This window comes from Pristiophorus japonicus, chromosome 14, assembly GCF_044704955.1.
Source record: "Pristiophorus japonicus isolate sPriJap1 chromosome 14, sPriJap1.hap1, whole genome shotgun sequence".
Lineage (NCBI taxonomy): Eukaryota > Metazoa > Chordata > Chondrichthyes > Pristiophoridae > Pristiophorus > Pristiophorus japonicus.
The window spans coordinates 133133717-133157835 of record NC_091990.1 but is presented as its reverse complement, the minus strand read 5'-3'; the positions used below and the strand labels follow the sequence as shown (position 1 = coordinate 133157835).

At 42.0% G+C, this 24119-nt stretch overlaps 1 protein-coding gene across 2 annotated transcripts in view; it reads right to left on the bottom strand.

Annotated features, from left to right (window-relative positions):
- brsk2b (BR serine/threonine kinase 2b) overlaps positions 1 to 23642 on the bottom strand; it is a 927534-nt gene extending 903892 nt beyond the window's left edge. For both annotated transcript variants that reach the window (XM_070899634.1, XM_070899633.1), the window contains exon 1: positions 23587 to 23642. In XM_070899634.1, coding sequence (XP_070755735.1) covers positions 23587 to 23592 — 6 coding nt within the window. In that variant the 5' untranslated portion in view covers positions 23593 to 23642. The remainder of the gene's footprint in view (positions 1 to 23586) is intronic.
- Between the last annotated feature and the right edge of the window lie 477 nt (positions 23643 to 24119).

Below are 24119 nucleotides of genomic sequence, written 5' to 3'. Positions count from 1 at the left end.
ACTTTCAGTATCTATATGAAAAGTAGTACTGTCAAAAAGACATTATTATAGCCAGTAAGATTACCAGAGAGAGAATGGCCGCAAGTTTCCACACGCGGCGAAAAAGGCGCCCCTCAGAGCTGGGCGCCTGTTTTTCGCGCCGAAAACGGCGCCTGAAAAAAAACGCGGTATTCTCGAGCGCCTTGCAGCTCGATGTCTGCTTGGCGTGGCGCACAGGGGGCGGAGCCTACCACTTGCACCGATTTTGTAAGTAGGAGGGGGCGGGTACAATTTAAATGAGTTTTTTTGGTGCCGGCAACCCTGCGCGTGCGCGTTGGAGCGTTCGCGCACGCGCAGTCTGAAGTAAACATTGGCACTCGGTCATTTTTAAAAGTGCTGCAGAAAATGTGAAAATTTGTTTATTGAACCCTTGCAAAGGCTTGCATTTTAATGTTCTTGATATTTCTGTGTGAGAGGGAGTGCTTTTAGCAGCACTGCTGAATAAATCACCTGCTAAATTAATGTTGGCTCTTTAACCAGTGTTACTGCAGCAACTGTGCATTTTAATTCAGCCTTTACAACTCGTTACCGTTTCAATATCCACCACTCATTCTGTAATTAAAGATAGACTGTGATAAACGGGACACATGCACTTGTTTGAGACTATTCAAATTCTTTGTAGCTGTTCAATTTTTAAAATTTTTTAATAAAACCACATTGCCCCTCCATGATCAGCACTGAGGCTGCTTGCTGCTTCTTGTCCCTGCCGTCGGGACCGACGCCACACCGCTGCCTGAAAGGCCTGCCTGAAGCACTTTCACACAGGTAGGAACATGGTTTATTTAATCTTTTCTTTGCTTATAAATTTTTATTCAGGTTGGATTTATTTGTATAATATTTGTATAAGTATAACTAAGGATTGATTGTAGAATTTAATGACTTCCCTTCCCCCCCCTCGTTCCCGACGCCTAATTTGTAACCTGCGCCTGATTTTTTAATGTGTAGACAAGGTTTTTTCAAGCGTACAAAAATCTTCACTTGCTCCATTCTAAGTTAGTTTGGAGTACGTTTTCACTGTGGAAACTTTCAAATCAGGCGTCAGTGGCCGGATACGCCCCCTTTTGAAAAAAAAAAATTCTGTTCAAAAGTGAAACTGTTCTACCTGACTAGAACTGCAGAAAACTTAAATGTGGAGAATTCCAATTTCTAAGATACTCCATTCTCCACCAGTTGCTCCTAAAAATCAGGAGCAAATCATGTGGAAACTTGGGGCCAATAATTCCAGCCTAACCATTTCATATAAGTCATAAAGTAATATTTGCACATTAACAAAATATTCTGAGAAGCTACATTTTACTTTATAGGGAACTAAGGAAGGAAAACTCTCGTTCCACTGTAAAAAAACATAAACTGTTTCGAAGATATTAGTACGTACAAGCTGCTCAAGTTTTCTTTCCCAATCACTGATTTCTCAAAATAGTGTTTTCTGTCCCAGAAGGTGTACTGTAGTCCTGTAGTAGTGTTTTGTTTATGCTTATACTACATGAAGAAAGCTAGAGAGGCGAGGCAAGCTTCTATAACCATGAACAGTGTCAGCATTAAAGCCAATAAAATAATATGCAGCACACTGTAAACACAGCATGCTACTCATCAGCACAATATGGTACAATATCATACATCTGGCGTGCTAACATGCTATCATTGATACCATTGTGGGGACAAGTGCATCAGCAAAGCCAGGACATGACAATACTCCAGGTTTTTAATCAAAATTCAGTTGAAGCACAGAAGTCCCACCCCGCCAACAAAATTGGGGTTACTCCAGCCAAGAGGAAGTGAAGCACAAGATCGCATGCTCCACTTCCTCTCGGGGGCAGGACTGGGGTGCTAAACGCGGGAATTTTCCAACGCTACACGTAGCACTGGCCCAGGGCCTTCCCCTTCCATTAAAGGGAAGGGCATGCTACCGACTCTGCATCAGGGAGAAGGGGGTCACCACTTCACCATCGGGGGATGGAGTGCTGTGGCAGCAGCCCGGCATAGAAGCGGAGTGCCGGGTTGCAACATTGTGGCACAGACCCTGCGAATTGGAAAAGGACATTTTTAATTTCATAAAAGGTGTGCGCCCCACTTCCCCTTTAATTTTTGCCCCACAAGCGGAGAGAGGCCCGGTTCGCGACCCGTGGAGCTAGCGCAGGCATCGCCCGCGACGGCCTCAAGGCGCTACTGAATTTTTGTACTCGGTTAAAAACGGGTCACTGCGCATGGTGATGACGTCGTCATCGCCAGCGCAGCGGTCTGGGGCGATACCGGTTTGCAGCTTCGATAACTCCCACAGAACTTTGCGGGAGGCGGTGGCGCCCTGCGCGAGAAATTGTTTGTGCCCCGTTAACGGGGGGCGTAAACGACACAAATGTCTCCCCCAAAGTCTCTGTGAGATCCCCCTCTCAAATGGCACAACTGCCACTGTATATTGTTGTCAAATCAATACAAGAGTCTTTTCATTTTTTTTCTAGTTAAGGAAAGTCAAAATAGGTGGTAGCCTATCAGAGACAGGATAAAAAGCCAGACGCTCCAATTTCACCTTATTGTTTCTAGCATAACATGAATGTACGACATCAGTGTTTGGTTAGAACACGGTTTGATACATTGTTAAAATATGATACTACCGTCACTTTTCCCTCTTTAGTAGCTAAGTTGTTAATCCCTGTAACTCCACATTCAACTGTAGAAAGATAGCAGCATTTACATTGTGCCACAGATTTGGTTTCAAGTCTGCTTTAAGTATAACGGGCCCAAGTTTCGGCCTCAGTTGCTCCTGATTTTTTGGAGCAACTGGTGTAGAACGGAGTATCTTAGAAATTCAAATTCTCGGCATCTAGTCAGTTAGAACAATTTCATTTTGGAACAGAATTTTATTTTCAAAAGGGGGCGTGGTCAGCCACTTACGCCTGTTTTCAAAGTTTCGGCAGTGAAAACTTACTCCAAACTAACTTAGAATGGAGTAAGTGAAGATTTTTGTACGCTCGAAAAAACCTCGTCTACACTTTAGAAAATCAGGCGTAGGTTACAAATTAGGCGTAGGGAACGAGGTGGGGGGGGGGTGGGGAGGAGGGGGGGTGAAGGGAAGTCATTAAATTCTACAATCAATCCTTAGTTATACTTATACAAATATTAAACAAATAAATCCAACCTGAATAAAAATTTATAAGGAAAGAAAAGATTAAATAAACCATGTTCCTACCTGTGTGAAACATCAGCAGCCTTCGAGCTGCTGTGCTTCAGGCAGGCCTTTCATGTTGGAGACAGGCAGGGGTGTCTCGACAGCAGCCCCAACAGCGGCAGCAAGCAGCCTTCGAGCTGAGCTGCTGTACTGCAGGCAGGCCTTCATTCTGTTATTGGCTGGCCGGCAGCCGAGGGATCAACACTGGAGGCACGCAGCTTTTCAAGGGGGTTGAGGCCATTCAGCCACGCTTAAGGGGCGGCGTCAGTGGCTCGATGGCAGCCGAGTCCTTTTAAAAATGCCGAGTGCCAATGTTTGTTTGACACTGCGCATGCGCGCACGCTCCAACGCGCATGCGCAGGGTTGCCGGCACCACGTTGGCTCATTTAAATTGGACCCGCCCCCCATTACTTACAGAATCGGCGCGAGTGTTTGGCTCCGCCCCCCGCTGTGAAGAGCGTGCCGCGCAAGCTGAGATCGAGCTCCGAGGAGCCGGAGAATATCGAAGTTTTTTTCTAGTGCACTTTTAGGCGCGAAGAACAGGCGTCCAGCTCGGAGGTCCGCCATTTTCGGCGCGGGCTGAAACTTGGGGTCAACAAGACTAAGCTCAGATGGTTTTTAAAAGTATCATATCATCATAGGTGGCCCCTCGAATGAGGATGCTTTGCTTTCATGAGTTCACAGGTGTTTCAATGAAGGACCCGATGTTCCAGTCCTGAACTCCAATTGAGGGAGTGGAAGATGCCTGTGTATGAATTTTTTTTTTAATGTGTGGTGACCGTTGCACACCAGCCACCACACGAGCTAGGTCTTGGTCCAGTGGCAAGGATTAATCAAGACGACTGGAGACCTGCTCTGCTGCACAGACCGAGCGTGCGCACGTATCACAGTGTGGGTTGGCCCGTGCTGCCCCTGGGCCCTCGGCTCTTCTGGGCCCCGTACCCTCATCTGTTGCACTCCGCCACGATCTCTCGCCGCTCCTCCGCCATAAACATTCACATCATCTCGCCAGAAACACTCGCCACTCATCCACCCTGACCTTCCCACGCCTCTGTGCCTGGGCCCTGCTGATGTTCCTGCCCATGTTCCAAAACGGCAACCAGGGTTTTGATGACATCATCCAGTCGCCCATCTCAATAGTAGCGATTCCGGTACTATGCTCACGGATGCACCAGTGTCGATTTCCATGGGTATCCTGGTTCCTGCAACATCTACTTGGATGACAAAACTTCGCGAACCGCTGTTAGATACCCTCATACTCCTGATGACATGTATCTCCAGAACCTCCTTGTCCTGTTGCTTCTCTTCATCGCTAAAAGTAAAAGGCAGTTTGAGCCCCAAGGCCTCAGCAACTGGCCAAGGTAACAGTGCATTGAAGTCGTGCTATCGGTGTCTGGGACAACACATTGCTCAAAGCTGTCCATACGTGAAGGGAGAGTGTTTCTTCTGCAAGAAAATTGGGCATCTTGCGAAGGCATGCAGACTGAAGAGTAAACCGATGTTCAATACTATAATTAGAAATCGCCAGAGACTACATTTAAAAGTATATGGGTTTAATGGAAGCATCTAACTACAGTCTTAATGTAGGTATGTCCTTGCCCTGGTATTTCTCATCAGCTCAGTACAATGGTTAAATTGAAATTGATGAAAATACATTTGGTTAGCTTTCTTAAAATTTAAAAATCGTGGTAAAACTCAGCAATTGTCTGTGATATCAACGCAGCAAAACATGGCATACTGCTCCTCTCCCCTTTTAAAGAAAGGTTTGCTGAGTGCTTTGTTGTTGACACTAGATTCTCTTTAATGTCTTAACTTTAATGAGTTGGCAGCTGAATTCGAAGTTAAAGCATGCCTTAGGCTGACAGCTACCCACCTTGCTTCATAGAGACACATCGAAACACAGGTCCCATCACTACGGAAAGCCAGTGGTATTTGTGGTTCATCCAGCTGGAAAAAAATGGCTTAAACCTGAACAGACACTTATATCATGAGCAAGAGGAGGATTAAAGAGAAAAGTGTCACAAAGTGTAAGCAGAAAGATGTCCACACCTATACCAATCATATTTACAGATTTGAATGATCTGATTCACAATACAGGAACACATTTTATTTAATCGACACAACAAGGCATCTATGGAATCTCCATAACACTGGAGAGATCTCACCAATTTATTTGACAGATGTTTTTGCTCGATATGTATCAATTATTGCTGATATTCACTGCCAGAGGTGAACTTTTTATCTGTTCTTGCCTGGAGAGGTTATATCATGGTTATGCTTTGTAGATCACATCATCTCAATGACCACTGACAGGGGCTATCACTGGCAACTGATAAACAGCTCACATACAGAAAAATGACTACTGACAATAACCTCAGGAAAACATCATCTTCCCAAAAATATCTAGAGTTAAACTGGGTCTGATCAAAATAAATCTGGTTACATGCAATGCTTCAACTAGTGATAAAGGTCAAATGCATTAATAATGTAGACAATAACAGTTGAGTCCTGGGGAACGATTTTAACCCTATCCCCCCTGGAGGGTAGGTAGTTAAAATCACTTGGGTTACTTATCCGCCCTCTAGCCACCCAGATCCCACCTACCAAAACTTTTACGCAGGCTTCTGGATGAGTGGCTAAGCCATCTGCGCAAAGACAGCATGGTCATTCTTTAAATCTGCAGACAGGAGTCCAATGAGGTCCTACAAGATGAATTTAGGGAGCTAGGAGCTAAATTAAAAAGTAGGACCTCAAAAGCAGTAATCTCAGGATTGTTAGCAGTGCCACCTGCTAGTCAGAGTAGGAATCACAGGACAGCTCAGATGAATATGTGGTTTGAGGAGTGGTGCAGAGGGGAGGGATTCAAATTCCTGGGACATTGGAACCTGTTCTGGGGGAGGTGGAACCTGTACAAACCGGATGGTCTGCACCTGGGCAGGACCGGAACCAATGTTCTAGGGAGAGTGTTTGCTAGTGCTGTTGGGGAGGAGTTAAACTAATATGGCAGCGGGATGGGAACCTATGCAGGGAGACAGAGGGAAGTAGAGTGAGGGCAGAAGCAAAAGATAGAAAGAAAAAAAGTAAAAGTGAAAGGCAAAAAGCAAAAAGGGCCACATTACAGCAAAATTCTAAGGGGGCAAAGTGTGTTAGAAAGACAAGCCTAAAGGCTATGTGCCTCAATGGGAGGAGTATTCGGAATAAGGTGGAAGAATTAACTGCGCAGATAGCAGTTAACGGGTATGATGTAATTGGCATCACGGAGACATGGCTCCAGGGTGACCAAGGCTGGGAACGCAACATTAAGGGGTATTCAACATTTAGGAAGGATAGACAGAAAGGAAAAGGAGGTGGGGTGACATTGCTGGTTAAAGAGGAAATTAATGCAATAGTAAGAAAGGACATTAGCTTGGATGGTGTGGAATCGGTATGGGTGGAGCTACGGAATATCATAGGGCATAAAACGCTAGTGGGAGTTGTGTACAGACCACCAAACAGTAGTAGCAAGGTTGGGGACAGCATCAAACAAGAAATTTGGGATTCATGCAATAAAGGTACAGCAGTTATCATGGGTGACGTTAATCTACATATTGATTGGGCTAACCAAACTGGTAGCAATGCAGTGGAGAAGGATTTCCTGGAGTGTATTAGGGATGGTTTTCTCGACCAATATGTTGAGGAACCAACTAGGGAGCTAGCGATCCTAGACTGGGTGATGTGTAATGAGAAAGGACTAATTAGCAATCCTGTTATGCGAGGTCCCTTGGGGAAGAGTGACCATAACATGGTAGAATTCTTTATTAAGATGGAGAGTGACACAGTTAATTCAGAAACTAAGGTCCTGAACTTAAGGAACGGTAACTTCGATGGTTTGAGGCGTGAATTGGCTAGAATAGACTGGCAAATGATTCTTAAAGGGCTGATGGTGGATAGGCAATGACAAACATTTAAAGATCACATGGATGAACTTCAGCAATTGTTCATCCCTGTCTGGAGTAAAAATAAAACAGGGAAGGTGCCTCAACCGTGGCTAATAAAGGAAATTAAGGATAGTGTTAAATCCAAGGAAGAGGCAGAGAAATTAGCCAGAAAAAGCAGCAAACCTGAGGACTGGGAGAAATTTAGAATTCAGCAGAGGAGGACAAAGGGTTTAATTAAGAGGGTGCAAATAGAGTACGAGAAGAAGCTTGCGGGAACATAAAAACTGACTGAAAAAGCTTCTATAGATATGTGAAGAGAAAAAGATTAGTGAAGATAAACGTTGGTCCTTTGCAGTCGGATTCAGGTGAATTTATAATGGGGAACAAAGAAATGGCAGACCAATTGAACAAATACTTTGGTTCCATCTTCAACAAGGAAGACACAAATAACCTTCCGGAGGTACTAGGGGACTGAGGGTCTGGTGAGAAGGAGGAACTGATGGATATCCTTATCAGGTGGGAAATTGTGTTCGAGAAATTGATGGGATTGAAGGCCAGTAAATCCCCAGGGCCTGATAGTCTGCATCCCAGAGTACTTAAGGAAGTAGCCCTAGAAATAGTGGATGCATTGGTGATCATTTTCCAACAGTCTATCAACTCTGGGTCAGTTCCTATGGACTGGAGGGTAGCTAATGTAACAACACTTTTTAAAAAGGGAGGGAGAGAGAGAGAAAGCAGGTAATTATAGACCAGTTAGCCTGACATCAGTAGTGGGGAAAATGTTGGAATCAATTATTAAAGATGAAATAGCAGCGCATTTGGAAAGCAGTGACAGGATCGGTCCATGCAGCATGGATTTATGAAAGGGAAATCATGCTTGACAAATCTTCTGGAATTTTTTGAGGATATAACTGGTAGAGTGGACAAGGGAGAACCAGTGGATGCGATGTATTTGGACTTTCAAAGGGCTTTTGACAAGGTCCCACACAAGAGATTAGTGTGCAAAATCAAAGCACATGGTATTGGGGGTAATATACTGACGTGGATAGAGAACTGGTTGGCAGACAGGAAGCAGAGAGTCGGGATAAACGGGTCCTTTTCAGAATGGCTGGCAAATGCATGGCAGATGCAGTATAATGTGGATAAATGTGAGGTTATCCACTTTGGGGGCAAAAATGCGAAGACAAAATATTATCTGAATGGCGGCAGATTAGGAAAAGGGGAGGTGCAATGAGACCTGGGTGTCATGGTTCATCAGTCATTGAAAGTTGGCATACAGGTACAGCAGGCGATGAAGGCGGCAAATGGTATGTTGGCCTTCATAGCTAGGGGATTTGAGTATAGGAGCAGGGAGGTCTTACTGCAGTTGTAAACGGCCTTGGTGAGGCCTCACCTGGAATATTGTGTTCAGTTTTGGTCTCCTAATCTGAGGAAGGACGTTCTTGCTATTGAGGGAGTGCAGCGAAGGTTCACCAGACTGATTCCCAGGATGGCAGGACTGACATATGAGGAGAGACTGGATCAACTGGGCCTTTATACATTGGAGTTTAGAAGGATGAGAGGGGATCTCATAGAAACATATAAGATTCTGACAGGACGGGACAGGTTAGATGCGGGTAGAATGTTGGGGAAGTCCAGAACCAGGGGACAGAGTCTTAGGATAAGGGGTAGGCCATTTAGGACTGAGATGAGAAGAAACTTCTTCACTCAGAGTTGTTAACCTGTGGAATTTCCTGCCGTAGACAGTTGTTGATGCCAGTTCATTGGATCTATTCAAGAGGGAGTTAGACATGGCCCTTGCGACTAAGGGGATCAAGGGGTATGGAGAGAAAGCAGAAAAGGGGTACTCAGGGAATGATCATCCATGATCTTATTGAATGGTGGTGCAGGCTCGAAGGGCCGAATGGTCTACTCCTGCACCTATTTTCTATGTTTCTACGTTTCCATCAGGCCCTGATTGCAATTATAAGAGTCAGAACCTGCCAGGAAGATGAAAAGACCCAAACAGGTACGTTTTTTTCCTTCCCTTTGTGGGGCTCGGAGGAGTAGGAGTTGTTCCCCCAGGCTCCACAGGAAAGGTTTCGGCCTCCTATTTCCCGGCCTTCCACCCCTCCTGGAATCCCCTTCCTCACATTTACCCGAGTGCCAGCAGTCAGCCATGAGCCACCCAATTTGTTTGGAGAATAGCAACTGCTTCCCATTCACTCCAGGAGGGAAGTCCGCCAGCAGCATGTTATTGAAGTCCGAGAGTCTAAATAGCGCGGGCCTAATTTCTGCAGTACTAACTCACATCGCCACCCAGAGTTAAAATCAACACACCGCTCTTTTTTATTAGTCAACTGATCTGCAGACCTGACATTGATGTGAAATATTTATTTTAACATGCTGAATTTAAAAATATGCCATCAAAGTGGTCGTCAGGATAGAAGTGGCCCCAAGGTCTCTGCGCTAAATAGAAATTCAGCATTGGCTGCTCACTCCCAATCACTGTCCAATGATTCCTACTAGAAAGGACATATAGGTGGAGGTCAAGTGAGGACAGGTTTGGGCTCGGCTGTGATGCACTGTCTAGACTCACTGCTGAAGGACTGACACTTATGCAAGGTTCGGCAGGGGTTGCTGGTACATGGAATCGGAGTCAAGTGCCTTCGGGAGCGGAGGGAAGAAAATTGGGAGCGGGGAATAAACAATGCTTGATTACCATAGTCAACAAATTTTTTTTAATCATTTTAGAACAACAGGGATTCTACGGCTTACTAATTATTAAGAACTTCAGATCAAAGCCCAGGATCAAAAGAGCCAGAAGGCAGCCCAAGGGTCTGTTCAGAAATCTATAAAAGTGGATAGCAAAACTTTCATGTATTTTTTAAAGCATGGTAAAAAAAAATTAAACAATATTCCTTTGACCACTTAAGTAACTTCAAGAATTTGATCTTTATTGTAATCCCGTCTCACAGGATTCTCAGTTCCCTGAAGACTCTTGCTTTACACACATCAAACTGCACAGCCGATAAAGTTACTGCCAGGCGCAAACAGTTGAGGATTAAAAAGATTCTCACAATATTTCTGGCAAGAGGTTTCAATTCTAGGTAGTGTCATATCCAGTCCTGCATTTTCCAACAACATGTGTTTTTTGAAAGATTTGCACGTCAACTTCCAAGTCCTGAGTTTGAGAAAAGGAAATGATTAAAAAATGCAGACTCATTTGGAGTACAAGAGTGTGTGTGACACAGACATTGGGGTCTCTGCCCCCAGCAACATCTACAACACCCATAGACTGATAGGGTGTCGACACTCAATGCAAAAGATGAACTGGATTATGATACTTTGTTTTAGAAAACGTTAATTCTTTGCTTACACAAAAGACACGTAATTTAAGAGGTAATTCACTGCGAAGGGCTTTGAGATGCGTTGATGTGATAAGGCCCTATCTACATACATTTCCGTGTGAAATAACACAAGACTAAAAATAAGTCTTTGGTCTGATCTATTTTCATCCATCCAAAGCCTTCAAACTCACGAGAGGTGTGAGGTCTTCTGTTTTCTTTTTGTTCTCCAAAATGAAAGAATCATTATATGGAAGGTTTCAGTGTTTGTCAAAAATCAGCCCAGAGGCTGCAGCAGCGAGTGAGAGTAATTGACACCTGCACATCAAGTCAAAACCTATTTTTTATATTTTATGGCAGCCAGCTACAAAAGCATGGTGTATCTATCCACAGTACCAGAAAACCTCTGCTCTGCTTCTGACCTTACCCAGTGAGCTAATCATTTGTCTTAATGTCTTGGTGGTTACAGATAGGCATGATCCGTTATATTCTGCAAGACAGGCATACATCTGACATACTGTCACTACCAGAATGTCCAGCTATTCATAATGTGTTAATGACCAGAAGTGCTAGGTCTAGCTATCTCTTCATCAGTTATTTTCCACATGTCTGTGGATATTGACACAGGTAACTACAGCAAGGAGCACAGCACCAAAGAAAGGTCGCTGGAGCTTGTTAAGACGCAGACTGCTTCCTCTAATGGGGCTCTGACTTGCAGACTGTAGAATATGATGCATGGGAGAAGGTGCTATAGGAGAATTAGCAAATTGATAGAAATAATACACACAAGCTAATTTCTTCCAAAGCATAGAATGAAATGAATAGCAGGGCTTTCCTCAAAGTCTCCAAAAAGCTCCACCACATCATAAAAACAATTGTGTCTCTAAGGTTTGCAACCATATTCTCATAATACAGTACATCATTTGAGTGCTCTTGAGTAATGCAAAAATTCACTAGGGAGATAAAAGTGCCTGCAGCAACCATGCTTCTATAAGAGTATGTTAAGATTCAGTAATAATTTGAAAATTAAATGAAAAAATGTACCCTATTTTTTCCCTGAGCTTTCATGGAGTTTTCAAGTTTGATTTTTTTTTTCTTTTCCTTTCTGTCTCTTTTTTTCCTTTCGATCTTAATCCAATCTTTCTTTCCCTCTCTCGGAGTATTTCAGCGAAGGATTTCTGCAAAACCTCAGGCTCAATACTGTTCCACATGCTGGCAGACAGGTTAGTTTTCCTGAAGTGGACAACTCCAATCCTCCTCCTCGTACAACCCGATCCATTGTTATAAAACGTGCTGCTTCCGGCAGCCCAGCTGAGACAGTGTAAAGTTCAATACAACTGTGACCGAAGAGTTTGAGTAACAGGCCACTTGGATTCACAACCCCAGGGACACGAAGAGAGCTCTTGGCTAGAAGTGTTTTGGGGTACAACTGAGTTAAGGTGGTTAAGTGCCAGTTCACTAATCTTTTCAGAAGGAGCAACTTATCTGCTTGAAGATAATGGGTCAGATTCCGCTCGAGTGGGGTATCTCATAGCGTGCTCCATTAGTTGGATATTTTTGTGTTCGTTTAGGCTTTACACATTTTTGCCCAGTGTTGCTGGAAGCCCGAGCTGATAACGGTGTGGCGAGGACAACAGGCTATCTGAGACCTCGCTGAATGACTGCACCAACAGTGTATCTCCTTAACCAATGAAATTTAAGGATTGAGAAATTAACAGAGGAAGAACTGAGAATGAGGGTGAATTAGAGTGAGTGCATTCAATGTCAAGTCGGGTGCAGAAAGAGAGGGAACGAATGATTTGATTAAGATTGAGTGAAAAAAGAGAGACAGAAAAGAAAAAAAATTAAAACTTGAAAATTTGACATTTTTAAAATCTCCTAAAACAATTCACAACCTGATGGAATGAGCCTCTGCACTAGGAAGTGAGGTTGATTGGCATTCATTAAAAATTACATTGTTAAAAGGGTACTTAAAATCATAGATCGTACAGCCCAGAAGGAGGCCGTTCAGCCCATCGATGCTCTTTTGAAGAGCAATCCAGTTAGTCCCACTCCCCACTCTTTCATCATATCCCTGCAATTTTTCTCCTTCAAGTATTTATCCAAATCCCTTTTGAAAGTTACTATTGAATCTGCTTCTACCATCCTATCAAGCAGTGCATTCCAAATTCTAACCACTCGTTACATAAAAACGTCTTTCCTCATGTTGCCTCTACTTCTTTTGCCAATCAGCTTAAATCTGTGCGTTCTGGTTATCGACCCTTCAGCCATTGGAAACAGATTCTCTTTATTTATCTATCTAAACACCTCTATCAAATCTCTTCTCAGCCTTCTCTGCTGCAGGGAGAATAACCCCAGCTTCTCCAGTCTATCCACGTATCTGTAATCCTTCATCACTGGAACCATTTTAGTAAATCTTTTCTGTACCCTCTCCAAAGCCTTCACGTCCTTCCTAAAGTGTGGTGCCCAGAATTGGACACAATACTCCAACTGGGGCCAAACTAATGTTTTTTTATCGATTTAGCATAACTTCCTATGTATTTTTTGCCTCTATTTATAAAGCCCTGGATCCCACATGCTTTATTAACTGCTTTGTTAACCTGTCCTGCCACCTTCAAAGATTTGTGCAGAAACACCCTCAGGTCTCTCTGATCTTGCACCCCCTTTAAAATTGTACCATTTAGCTTATATTGTCTCTCCTCATTCTTTCTACCAAAATTTATTATGTACCTTGTGAATTACTAGACTTAACTTTTTGTGGCGAATTTAATGGACAACTAATTTGCAAATGCAGAAACGTCATGAATTTCACGGGGCGGTTAAGCACGTGATGCCATTTTTGCGAAGCGAACACCAGAGCGGCGCAAATTATCCAGCAACCTGTGGCGGTTCGCAATTCACGGGGTATCTCTTCCTCGCTACAAGTTCCTGGCTAATTTGCATATTGATAACAGCATGCATCGTTCAGACACTGTCATTTTTTTCCAGCAAAATCTGGCCCAACTATTTTTATATAAAGGTTTGAAACTAGATCTTTTTCCCCTCTCCCACTTTTAATTATTTTTGCTTTTTCGCCACCTCTCTCTCCAGGCACTTCCACTCCCATGGAAAAGAATGGACAAGTAACCTGTGCTTCCTTGTGTCTAATGGTCTTGCTCTTGAGGTAGTCGTTGGGAGATACAGGAGAGCAGCCTAGGTTCTGTTCACTGCACACCCATAGGGAAATGTGTGGTTTGGGCTCTGTGGCCCCCCTGACTACACAAGTGGGGCCAGAACTCAAACTGTAAAACAGTGGGCCATAAACCACCTCCTACCCCAGTGACTGCCTTGTCCTGGATTTCTCGAACTTGAATCTAAACATGGAATTGGTACAGCAACCACCTTTGGTTTGGGGTAGACTTTATCATGCAGAACAAATGGACCCTTAATGCAAGATCGAGTCATTAATTTAAAGAAGGGTGTGGCACCATGTTGTTATGACGGACAGCATGCACCTAAATACAGATGGGTTTTAAGGCAGTATTCATTTGAAATTACACACAGCTGCATGATTGCCAGATTAACAATTGTTGTGTGAGCTCCCTTTTCAATATACAAGAAAGCTCTAGTCTGTTATGTCATAAGCAGCTCATTGTCCAGCCTCCAAAGCAACCTGGTAATCTTGAAAGAGAGATGTGTTTATATTGATATCAAGCTGACACCATCTGGCGTTATATTGACAAAATATTTTCCACCAAGTTTCACAGCAAGAAGACCACTACTATCTGATTAGTTTGGGGGTAAAACTACCATGATTAAACTACTGTCTAATAACAGACACTGTGATTAATAAAAACCACAGGACTTACAAAACTGTTCTGCTTGTAAATAAAATCTCCTGCTAAGAAACATCCGAGGGTATTCTGGTAATCGGTCTTTTTAAGGACACACTCATTAAGGAATTATTGCACTGAAAACAGCAGTGCTGCATGTACATGTCCCTGCTCAAAATTGGAATTTTTCAAAAAATATATTTTAATTACAGACACACTCATTTTCTCATCAGAGCCATTTCCTTGAGTGGCATGGGACACAATCCTCTGTGGCTTGCATCACCAAATCAATCTGTGGTTTAGTTGACCAAAACGGTGTTGTACTACAGGGTAAAATGTAAATTTTCCTCAAGGTTTAGAACACTGCACAGCTGAGACAGAATATCATACCGATGAGAACTAGGGCAGAATGATCAGAAAAGTGACTAAATCTAGCTGATTGAAATTAATTTAATATCTTTATGATATAGGGTGCTCAGGAAGGAAGGGACAGAAAAGGAGGTGCTATAGCCATATATTTCAGCGACAACTGGGAGGTGAATAAAGTTGAGCGAGACGATAAGCTACATATAGAACTACTCTGGTTTAAAATATCATAAATGTGAAAATATCCAAGTTTACCATAAGTTAATATGACAGACCGTGAAATCAACACAAAAAAGAGGACATTTTGTTTAATGAAGAGACATGAAGGGTGTGTGAGAACAGGAAAGTTATTTTAATGGAAGGCTTCAATCAATCCAATATAAACTGGCCAACCCAAGTTATTTAAAGCCAGAGTTGGTAAATGTAACGCATGACTGCTTCATGACTCAGTGAGTAAAGAAACCACGAGAGGCAGTGCTCATCTGGACCTGGTGTTAATAAATGACCTAGACAATGTCCTGGAGATGGAAGTTGCAGCAACCCTGTGGACAGATCACAGAACTATCAAGTATAACAGCATCTGGGCATGAAGTATGTCAAAGATCTATAAAAGGGCTACATTCAAAAAAGTGTGGGAAGAATTATATCAAGTTGATTGGGGGAAGGATACGTGTCAATATTTTAGTAGAAGACAAGTGAAATGGGATAGAATTTCTGCGGGAGTTCTCCCACCGTAACTTTGATGGAACATCAGCAGATATCTTGTTGACAAAAGCAAAATACTGTGGATGCTGGAAATCTGAAATAAAAACAGAAAATGCCGGAAATGCTCAGCAGGTCAGGCAACATCTGTGGAGAGAGAAACAGGGTTAACCTTTCAGGTCAATGAGTTTTCGGCAGAACTGGAAAAAGTTAGAGATGTAACAGGTTATTAAGCAAGTGTAGGGCTGGGGAAAGGGGGGAGGGGATGAAAGAACAAAAAGGGAAGGTCTGTGATAGGGTGGATTGCAGAAGAGATTAAGAGACAAAAGGGGTGAAGATACAAGGCAAAAGGAGATGGTAATGGGGCAAGTTAAGAAACAAGAGTTGAGTCTCGATAGGGTGTAAATGGAGATGACAGAATCATCAACAGCTGCCACGGGGGAAAAAAATAGGGGCAGGGGTTATGGTCTGAAATTGTTGAACTCGATATTGAGTCCAGAAGGCTGCAAAGTGCCTAAATGCAAAGTGAGATGCGGTTCCGCGAGCTTACGTTGAGCTTACGTTGGAACAGTGTAAGGCGCCAAGGATGGAGAGAGCAGAGTGGGAGTGGAATGGAGAATTAAAGATATCTTGTTGATGTTGATTCTCTAAGGTTTGTGATTGGACTGAACAAATAACAGCTGAAGTTTAATGTAGACAAGCGCAAGATATTGAGCCGTAAATTGCAGTCTCTCCGGGTCCGCATGATGTGCGCATGCATCCGAAAAGGCCCCGCGAGGCACATGCACCTACACCCAGCACTTGTGATCTGTTTTGACAGATTGCACGTCTCCTTGGAGAAGGGCCTTCACGGGCGGAGATTTGGGCTATTTGCCCAACGAATGTCCTTCAAACTCTTATGCCTGGTTAAAGCAAGTGTAAGGCCTGCTTTTATCAGCATAAGAGTTTTAAAAGATAGAAAAAATAAATGTTATTACTTATTTTTATATTTAAAACTCTGCTAATGAAGGTAAGTTTATGATTAACATTATTGAAACATTTTTTTAAATTAAAAAAAATATTGTTTTATAAATCATTGAATTTAATTTACTTTCCATTACTTTAAAAAAAGTGAAGTGTTCTTTTTATTTGTGTGCATGTTTGTTTTTAGGAGTATGCTCGGAGCTGCCATTACTATGAATGAGATTGGTGGTCGAGGCCCACGTGATCCCAGAAAGCGCTTACGCTCCTGGGATGCGTGGGCCTCTGCGCTGGGCTGCGCATCTAGGCCTCGGCGCCGAAGTGTTCATTCCTCCGGGACCACCAGCTACTTTTGTAAAAAAAAATTTAGTTGGAAACATCTGCCCACGGGGAAGTCTCCGACCACAATGTTTGGCTCATAGTGCATATGAAGGAAAAATGGGCAAAACACATACTTCATGAATGGCGTTGAAATAGTCAAGGATGCATTTGAAGAATACCTAGGAGTCTTAATATGTTTCCACTATCCTCCCCACGCCTAATCAGGTGGGATAGCTGCAGAACAGGCGGGAAAATGGGGCCTACTCTCACCACCTCGAATTTCCTCCTTCACTGGGGCTGTGGCTACGGCTGACCATCTCTTTCCTGCCCGCTGCATACACGTGCCAATAGGGAGATAAGGCCTTACATCCCAGCCCATTTTCCTCTCCTCCCCCCCGCTGCCCCTCAGTACCGCTTGGTGGAATGTGATGGTAGACCCAAGATGGCGGTGCCAATGGTCCTGATGTCTCCTGATTGAGGAAGAGGGCTCTGTATAAGTCATTTTCGTCTTTAAGACTATTTTGCTCCTTTAAGCGCCAATAGCAGAGATCTTCTGGTGGGGACCCAGGTTCAAACTGGTCGCTATAGGATTAGCATCAGTAAGTTTTTTCCCCCCACAGAGTGATCAACACTTGGACTGAACTTTCAGCCAAAGTTGTGCAGGTGAATTGCTTTGAAGTCGATCATACTTTCCAATTCTTGCTCTCCAACACTCCTTTGAATCTTTCATAGAATCATAGAATAGCACAGCACAGAAAGAGGCCATTCGACCCATCAAGTCAGGTGCCAGCTCTTTTCAAGAGCAATCCAGTTAGTCCCACTCCCTTGCTCTTTCCCCATAACCCTGCAATTCTTTTCTCTTTCATGTATTTAAACCGATTCCCTTTTGAAGCTACGATTGAATCTGTTCCACTACTCTATCAGGCAATTCATTCCAAATCCTAACCACTCACTACATAAAAACATTGTTCCTCATATCGCCTCTGGTTCTTTTGCCAATCACCTTAAATCACTGTTCTGTTTCACGGTCATATTCTCCCCATCTGCCCTTTTAAGTCTGTTAATTGTGTGATGCTCCTTCTCGGTTGTGGATTCAAGATCCGGTGCTTATAGAAACCAGCAAACATTGAGCCAAGTTCATATCTATTCCCAGCTCCAAAAGGAAGGGAAAAATGTGCATATTCTAATGTTTTGTCAGACACAAAATATTCAGAGAAAACATCACATTTTCTGCTGAGCACAAGAAATTGCCCAGCAAAAGTTGTGGTTCCAAATGTGCAGTGCTGCCGTCCAATGTCGACTTTACACGTTCCTGCTGACTATAGCAGTATGATAGATTTGGAACTGTAACGTATTTGCCAGTTGTATGTGCTCAGCATAAAATTTACATCTTTCTCTTTTGAATACACTGCCTGAAAACATATCACGCCTTATTGAATCTTACAGGATTCTGCAGATACTACCCTGCCTCAAACACTACACAGGATAACACGTAACCAAGGAGTGATGAACCGTTCACTGTTGCCGACAAGAGGCTAACAAGGGGATTGATCGGATAACACCCAGTTGGTTGTTGGGAATGTCTGGTGAGGACAATCTCACACAGGCCTGGCTGCGTTTCTGATTGGTTAATACCTCACTATACACTGAAGTATCTGAGAAGGTAATCCAACTCTAGACTGGCTATATAATGTTCAGTCAGAATGCTGCATTTTCAAACACTAATTTTGTTGGGCAGTGCCATGAGCATCAAAATTCCCTTCCCTCAAGTCGTACCCAGATCCATATTGGAAACATCACAATCACTTTAAATAGTCATGACATGAAAATCTAATTACGTGGCTGCCACATTAAACCAGTGAAATTTGCACAGAATTAGAGACATATTGCACTGGGGAGGGGAAGTTATCAAAATGAGATTATTAAATTACTACCTACTGGTTCACAATGGTCAGTTTACAATAGTATCCTTCCACTCCAGGGACTTGAGCACAAAAAAGAAATCTAGGCTGACACTCCAGTGCAATGCTGAGGGAGCGCTGCATTGTCGGATGTGCCATCTTTCAGATGAGACGTTAAACCGAGACCCCATCTGCTCTCTTAAGTCGACGTAAAAGATCCCATGGCACAATTTCGAAGAAGAGCAGGGGAGTTAGCCCCAGTGTCCTAGCCAATATTTATCCCTCAATCAACATATCAATAAAACAGATTATCTGGTCATTATCACATTGCTGTTTGTGGGAGCTTGCTTGTGTGCAGATTGGCTGCCGCATCTCCTACATTACAACAGTGACTACACTCCAAAATAACTTCATTGTCTGTAAAGCGCTTTGAGATGTCCAGTGGTCGTGAAAGGCACTATATAAATCCAAGTCTTTCTTTCTTTCAAGTCACAGAGGTGAAGCTATACACAAACCTTTATTTAGTTCTTCTTAATCTACATGATTGTTGTATGTTCCACTTTAATCGTGCATATGCATCAAACACCAAAGTGAATCAACTGTGAAGTAAAATGACTGATGTTATCAAACAACAAAACCAGGGCATGCTTGCATTAAAATTCCTATTGTAGTGGATCCTGTTCTTTTATTGAATGGCACTTTCTACTGACTCTCTCTTTTTCATTATTAACTGAAGCTGCATCAGCTGTGGCTCAGTGGGTAACACACTCGCCTGACTCAGAAAGTTGTGGGTTCAAGTCCCACTCTGAGCACATAAACCTAGGCTGACACTCCAGTGCAGTGCTGCACTGTTGGAGGTGCCGTCTTTCGGATGAGATGTTAAACCTCTCAGAATGATGTAAAAGATCCCCTGGCACATTTTCGAAGAAGAGCAAAGGAGTTATCCCTGGTGTCCTGGCCAACATTTATCTCTCAATCAACATCACTAAAACAGATTATCTGGTCATTATCACAATGCTGGTTGTGGGAGCTTGCTGTGCGCAAACTGGCTGCCGTGTTTCCACATTGCAACAGTAACTACACTCTAAAAAGTACTTTGTTGGCTGTAAAGCGCTTTGAGACGTCCAGTACTCATGCAAGGTGCTATATAAAAATGTAAGTCTTTCTTTCTTTCTTGAAGCTGAATTAACTCTTGTTGAGATACAATCATCAAGCTGGAGAGATCCAATTGTTGTGTAATTTTAATCAGGAACAGTAATTCAGCTCCTTCATGCTTTTCACCTTTGCAATTCTAATCAGTGTGTTTTTGTAGGGGTGAATTTACACTGCATTTCAGGTTCCAGGCAGGCACAACCACATTTACATTGTCTGGCTTCTAGCTCGCTTGAACCTTAATAGTCTGACTCAGAAGAGAACTGTGCACATCTCTGAATGGAGACATAGGCAAGGCTCTTTTCCGCCAGATCATTTTTTTTTAAGAAAGCAGGAAGGGGAGACTCCCCACTCTTCAAATGTTTAAATCAATTTGGAGCTTTTACAAAGCGGATCTTCTAAGCACTTTGTAAACTGGGTTTGCACCATATTGAATTTACACTCCACGTGGTGTCAAACCAAAGCAAAACAAGACCACCACCTCACTCTATTTTGTGAAGAGTCAGGTTGGGGCCTGACTTCGGGTTTACTTTGAAAGGATGCTATACTTGTGGTATAAATGCACATTTGTTCAACTGTTCCACTAGATTTTAAAAAGTATGTATTCAGCTTGATAGGTGTGTACAATCAACACTAGCAGAAAACCTCCAATCTATCCAACATCAATTGTAAGAAAGTTTCTACTGGGAACTGTACTAAGAGGACATACCATTAAAACTAAGGACAGCCCAACCGATCCGGCAACCTGCTGGTGATGTTCGCTGATCGTAGAGAGTTGAAGATAAGTCCAGCTACAGATTAGCCTCTTCTTATTGGAGGTAATTATACTAAGCACATGAAAAATTACATACAGACCCCAGAAAACAAATCCTGACTGAAGTAAGAGAGGTCCTAATTAACAGGAAGGAACTAAAATTAGAGGGCAAAATAAAAAGAGCACATTGGATCGCTGACAATGAAGTATAAGATACTAATGTAATTGAGGGATTTGGATAATATAATTAACTGTGAGGGCATCAAACCAGCAGAATATTTCATCACTGAACCCCAAATTGGACTACCGGCTTATAACTCACTGAGATGCCTCTGTTTTAGTTTTTATCACATCAATAAGGTGTGTTATTTTATTTTAAATGTATTTAATTTCAAAGTAATAGAGTAAAGGGTAACATGATAGAGCATATTTTTGTGGCAGAACTCATGCTTTGACACTTTATCAGATTTTTGGCGCATTACTTCCAATCATAATAGTTCGAGCGCATTATTCAACAGTCACTTATTTGCATAGTTTATTCTGGTATCCGAACTGGATATGATTTCCTATAGTCACAGCTCCAAATGTTGGAGATTTGCAGCTAATCTCAATTTCTCTCTCTGCAACTTCTGGATGCTGTAAAAATGATGTGCAAGATATAACAGGCTGGATGTAGGCTGTCTGATATTTAGCAGTACTGGGAAAAGGAGAGCCGTGGTACTTAGCAGCATGGCTTTAGTAACACTGGAAGATAGCCCAGTGGTTTGGCAGAATTAGGTTCAGGGTCCTGAAGTTTGGCATCACTGGAGCAGGTGTGCTGTGTTTAAGGAGTTTAAGAAAGGGAACATCAGAATCAAAAACGTGAAAGTGGCTAGGGAACTACCAATGAGAAACTACTAAGGATTTATTAAATTGTGACCAATCCTAAATGATCAGTCAGCAGAACCGACCAATAAAAGAAAGAAGGTATTGAATTGAATCAATAAAACATTTTTGGCTACCATTTTTTTCTCAGTAACTGAAATTTCTAATGTCCAAAATAAGGATTATAATCTAAAACAAAAACTTGCATTTATATAGCACCTTTAATGTAAAATAAAATCCTAATGTGCTTCACAGAGACATATTCCTCACAGGAATGCTGTTTTGACCCCCACTACAGATTTGTTTCAAGCAGCTGGTTTTATAGTTCACATGATGGTGATTTTCTATGCATTTTGTTCCATATCAGGACCTGGAAGAGGTGGTGAAATACAATGGCAAGATAAAATTAATCAATGCTCAGGCTATATATGCTCAGAATTTCTAAGTTTAAACCCCACAAACACACAAAATATTAAAGCACCTTTTATCTTTATAATAAGCCAAACTGAAAGTGAAAGGCATTTTAAATCATTTCCGTGGTACAAACCAAATATATAACAGCAGAAAATTAGATTCAGAATTTGTCCCCCTCATTCACTTGAGTTATTAAGTTCCCATAACTAGTGGGATAACGTCCATATTTAATGCCTTGTCATGAAGTATGTTCCATATAAGGATGTACGCATCAGAGGCCGTGCAGAGGAATTTTCTGTGCATTAGCATATGAAAAATTTATTTAAATAAGAGTTCAAGAGCAGGAGGAAAACAACAAAGCACAGCTCAATGTGAAGAAATTCAGCTTTCAGTACACATTTATCAAAAAATACTGGTTGTTATGCAGAAGGATATAAATCAACATGTTCCTTCACAGTACGCTCAAATCACACAACCGAATCATAGAATCAATTGTACATTTGCTAATATTGATTATAAAAGTTATTTGAACTGTAATGTGGTCATTTTAAAATTAAATTACCATTACTATTTAATGCTGTCACAAGGACACAGCCCTTTAACTGTATAAAATTGGTAGTAAATTGATAATTAGCTGACCTAAAATGCTTGTACGTGTGATTTTGCAGCAACAGGGCCATGAATTTATGCTATTGGAATATAAACCTTTGAAGTGCCTCTTGGGGAAAGAGGCAGAAAATGGGATTGGAGTAGATAGCTCCAATTAAAGAGCTAGCACCAGCACAGGTGTGACAAGCTAAGTGGCCTCCTTCTGTGCTGTAAATTTCTATGGCTCAATGAATGTCAAGGGATTATACTGCAGCATTAGTCACATGATAAGGCTTATCATTCAGGTCAAATATTATCATAACCAATTAGACCATTCTTGTTACATTACTGCACCCTACCTTAATCTATCCCAGACAGCTGGTAAAGCCTGAATAAAGTTAATTTGAAACTTCTCCCTTTGCTGCCAGATTATTATTCAACATTACTGTGGAATATGTTCTAAAGTGCGCGCCTCCTTTCATTTTGTTCTAGCTGTGAAATATGATAAGAGAAATTCACTGAAGAACAGTGGATACAGAATTCGGTCATGTGGCACAGCCCGAATGGGACAATAGCAAGCACAGTACCTTATAATGTAAGCACTGATAATGTCCTAATATTATGTACAACACTGAGGGAGAGGCAATAAAGATTTATAAAGCAGACATTCAATATCTCGCGTTCTACTGGCAGTCAAAACTGCTTATGTAGTTTATGGTGTTATCTGAACTCCCTTGATTTAATTAGCTCCTTAGAGCTCCCCCAAAACTATCTAGGTTGTTTTCACATGGGCTTTAATTTCACAAATTTTGTGTCAGCCCATTTGTCATTAAAATAAACCTCTCGCACACTTTCTCCTGTCAAAAGTTCTACCGGCATGCACATGCTCGGCGTAAAAACTAAATGATGCGAATTTGTCCCCAAGCTCCCTTCTGCAAATATTTTGCCCTGTGTAAATTTCCCAATATACATTATACATAGGGAATAGAAAGCTGTGCACTAATAGAAAGCATGAAGCACTGGATATAAAACTTAGCATCAGCAAAACGCAAAAACACTTCATAATCAAATTCAGTTTATTGCACTATACCCACTGGGTCCAAGTTTACAATGTATCCGTTTTCAACAACAAGTCTAATACAGTTTTTCATTCCATTGTGTCTCTGCAACAACTATTACTGATTAATATGCAGGTACAGTATGGGTTATGGCAATCTATTTGTTTAATATAATGAATGAAATTAATTTTGTTAAGGGGTAGCCTTAAAGTGGAGAATTTTATTGAAGCTTTCCCATTAGGCCATTACCTTCATTAGCACCGACTCACTGAGCTTCTCCCTGTTGACAATCTTTATTGCGACCTTTTGACACGTTACACAGTGGACTCCAAGCTTCACCAATCCTATTGTAAGAAAAGCATAGGAGAAAAAACTAATTAAGGACCAGTTAAGAACTGTATCAATACCAGCATCATTTTAAGTCCAGCAGCAATAGATATTCATATTTATGAGATTATTACTAACTACTTTATTAAAAAATATCTTCAAAAGCATTCAAACGCTTAAACATCTGAGCTACTGCATTTGCCACTGCGACCAGGGCTCAGATATTTGTGGAAGATGCTAGCAAGGATTAAAATGTCGATGCCCCTAAATCAGTGAAGAAAAACATCCTTTCATGTATAGTGACTTAGGAGCAGAGAATTGTTGCTGAGATAAATTGAGATTGGTTTTCAGAATAATATACAGTCAGTTCAGCAATTCTACTGAGTTCTAATCAGAGCGCTTTACCAAAGTATTTAATTATTTCAAGTTATCGAGCCATAGCAAAAAAACATAAT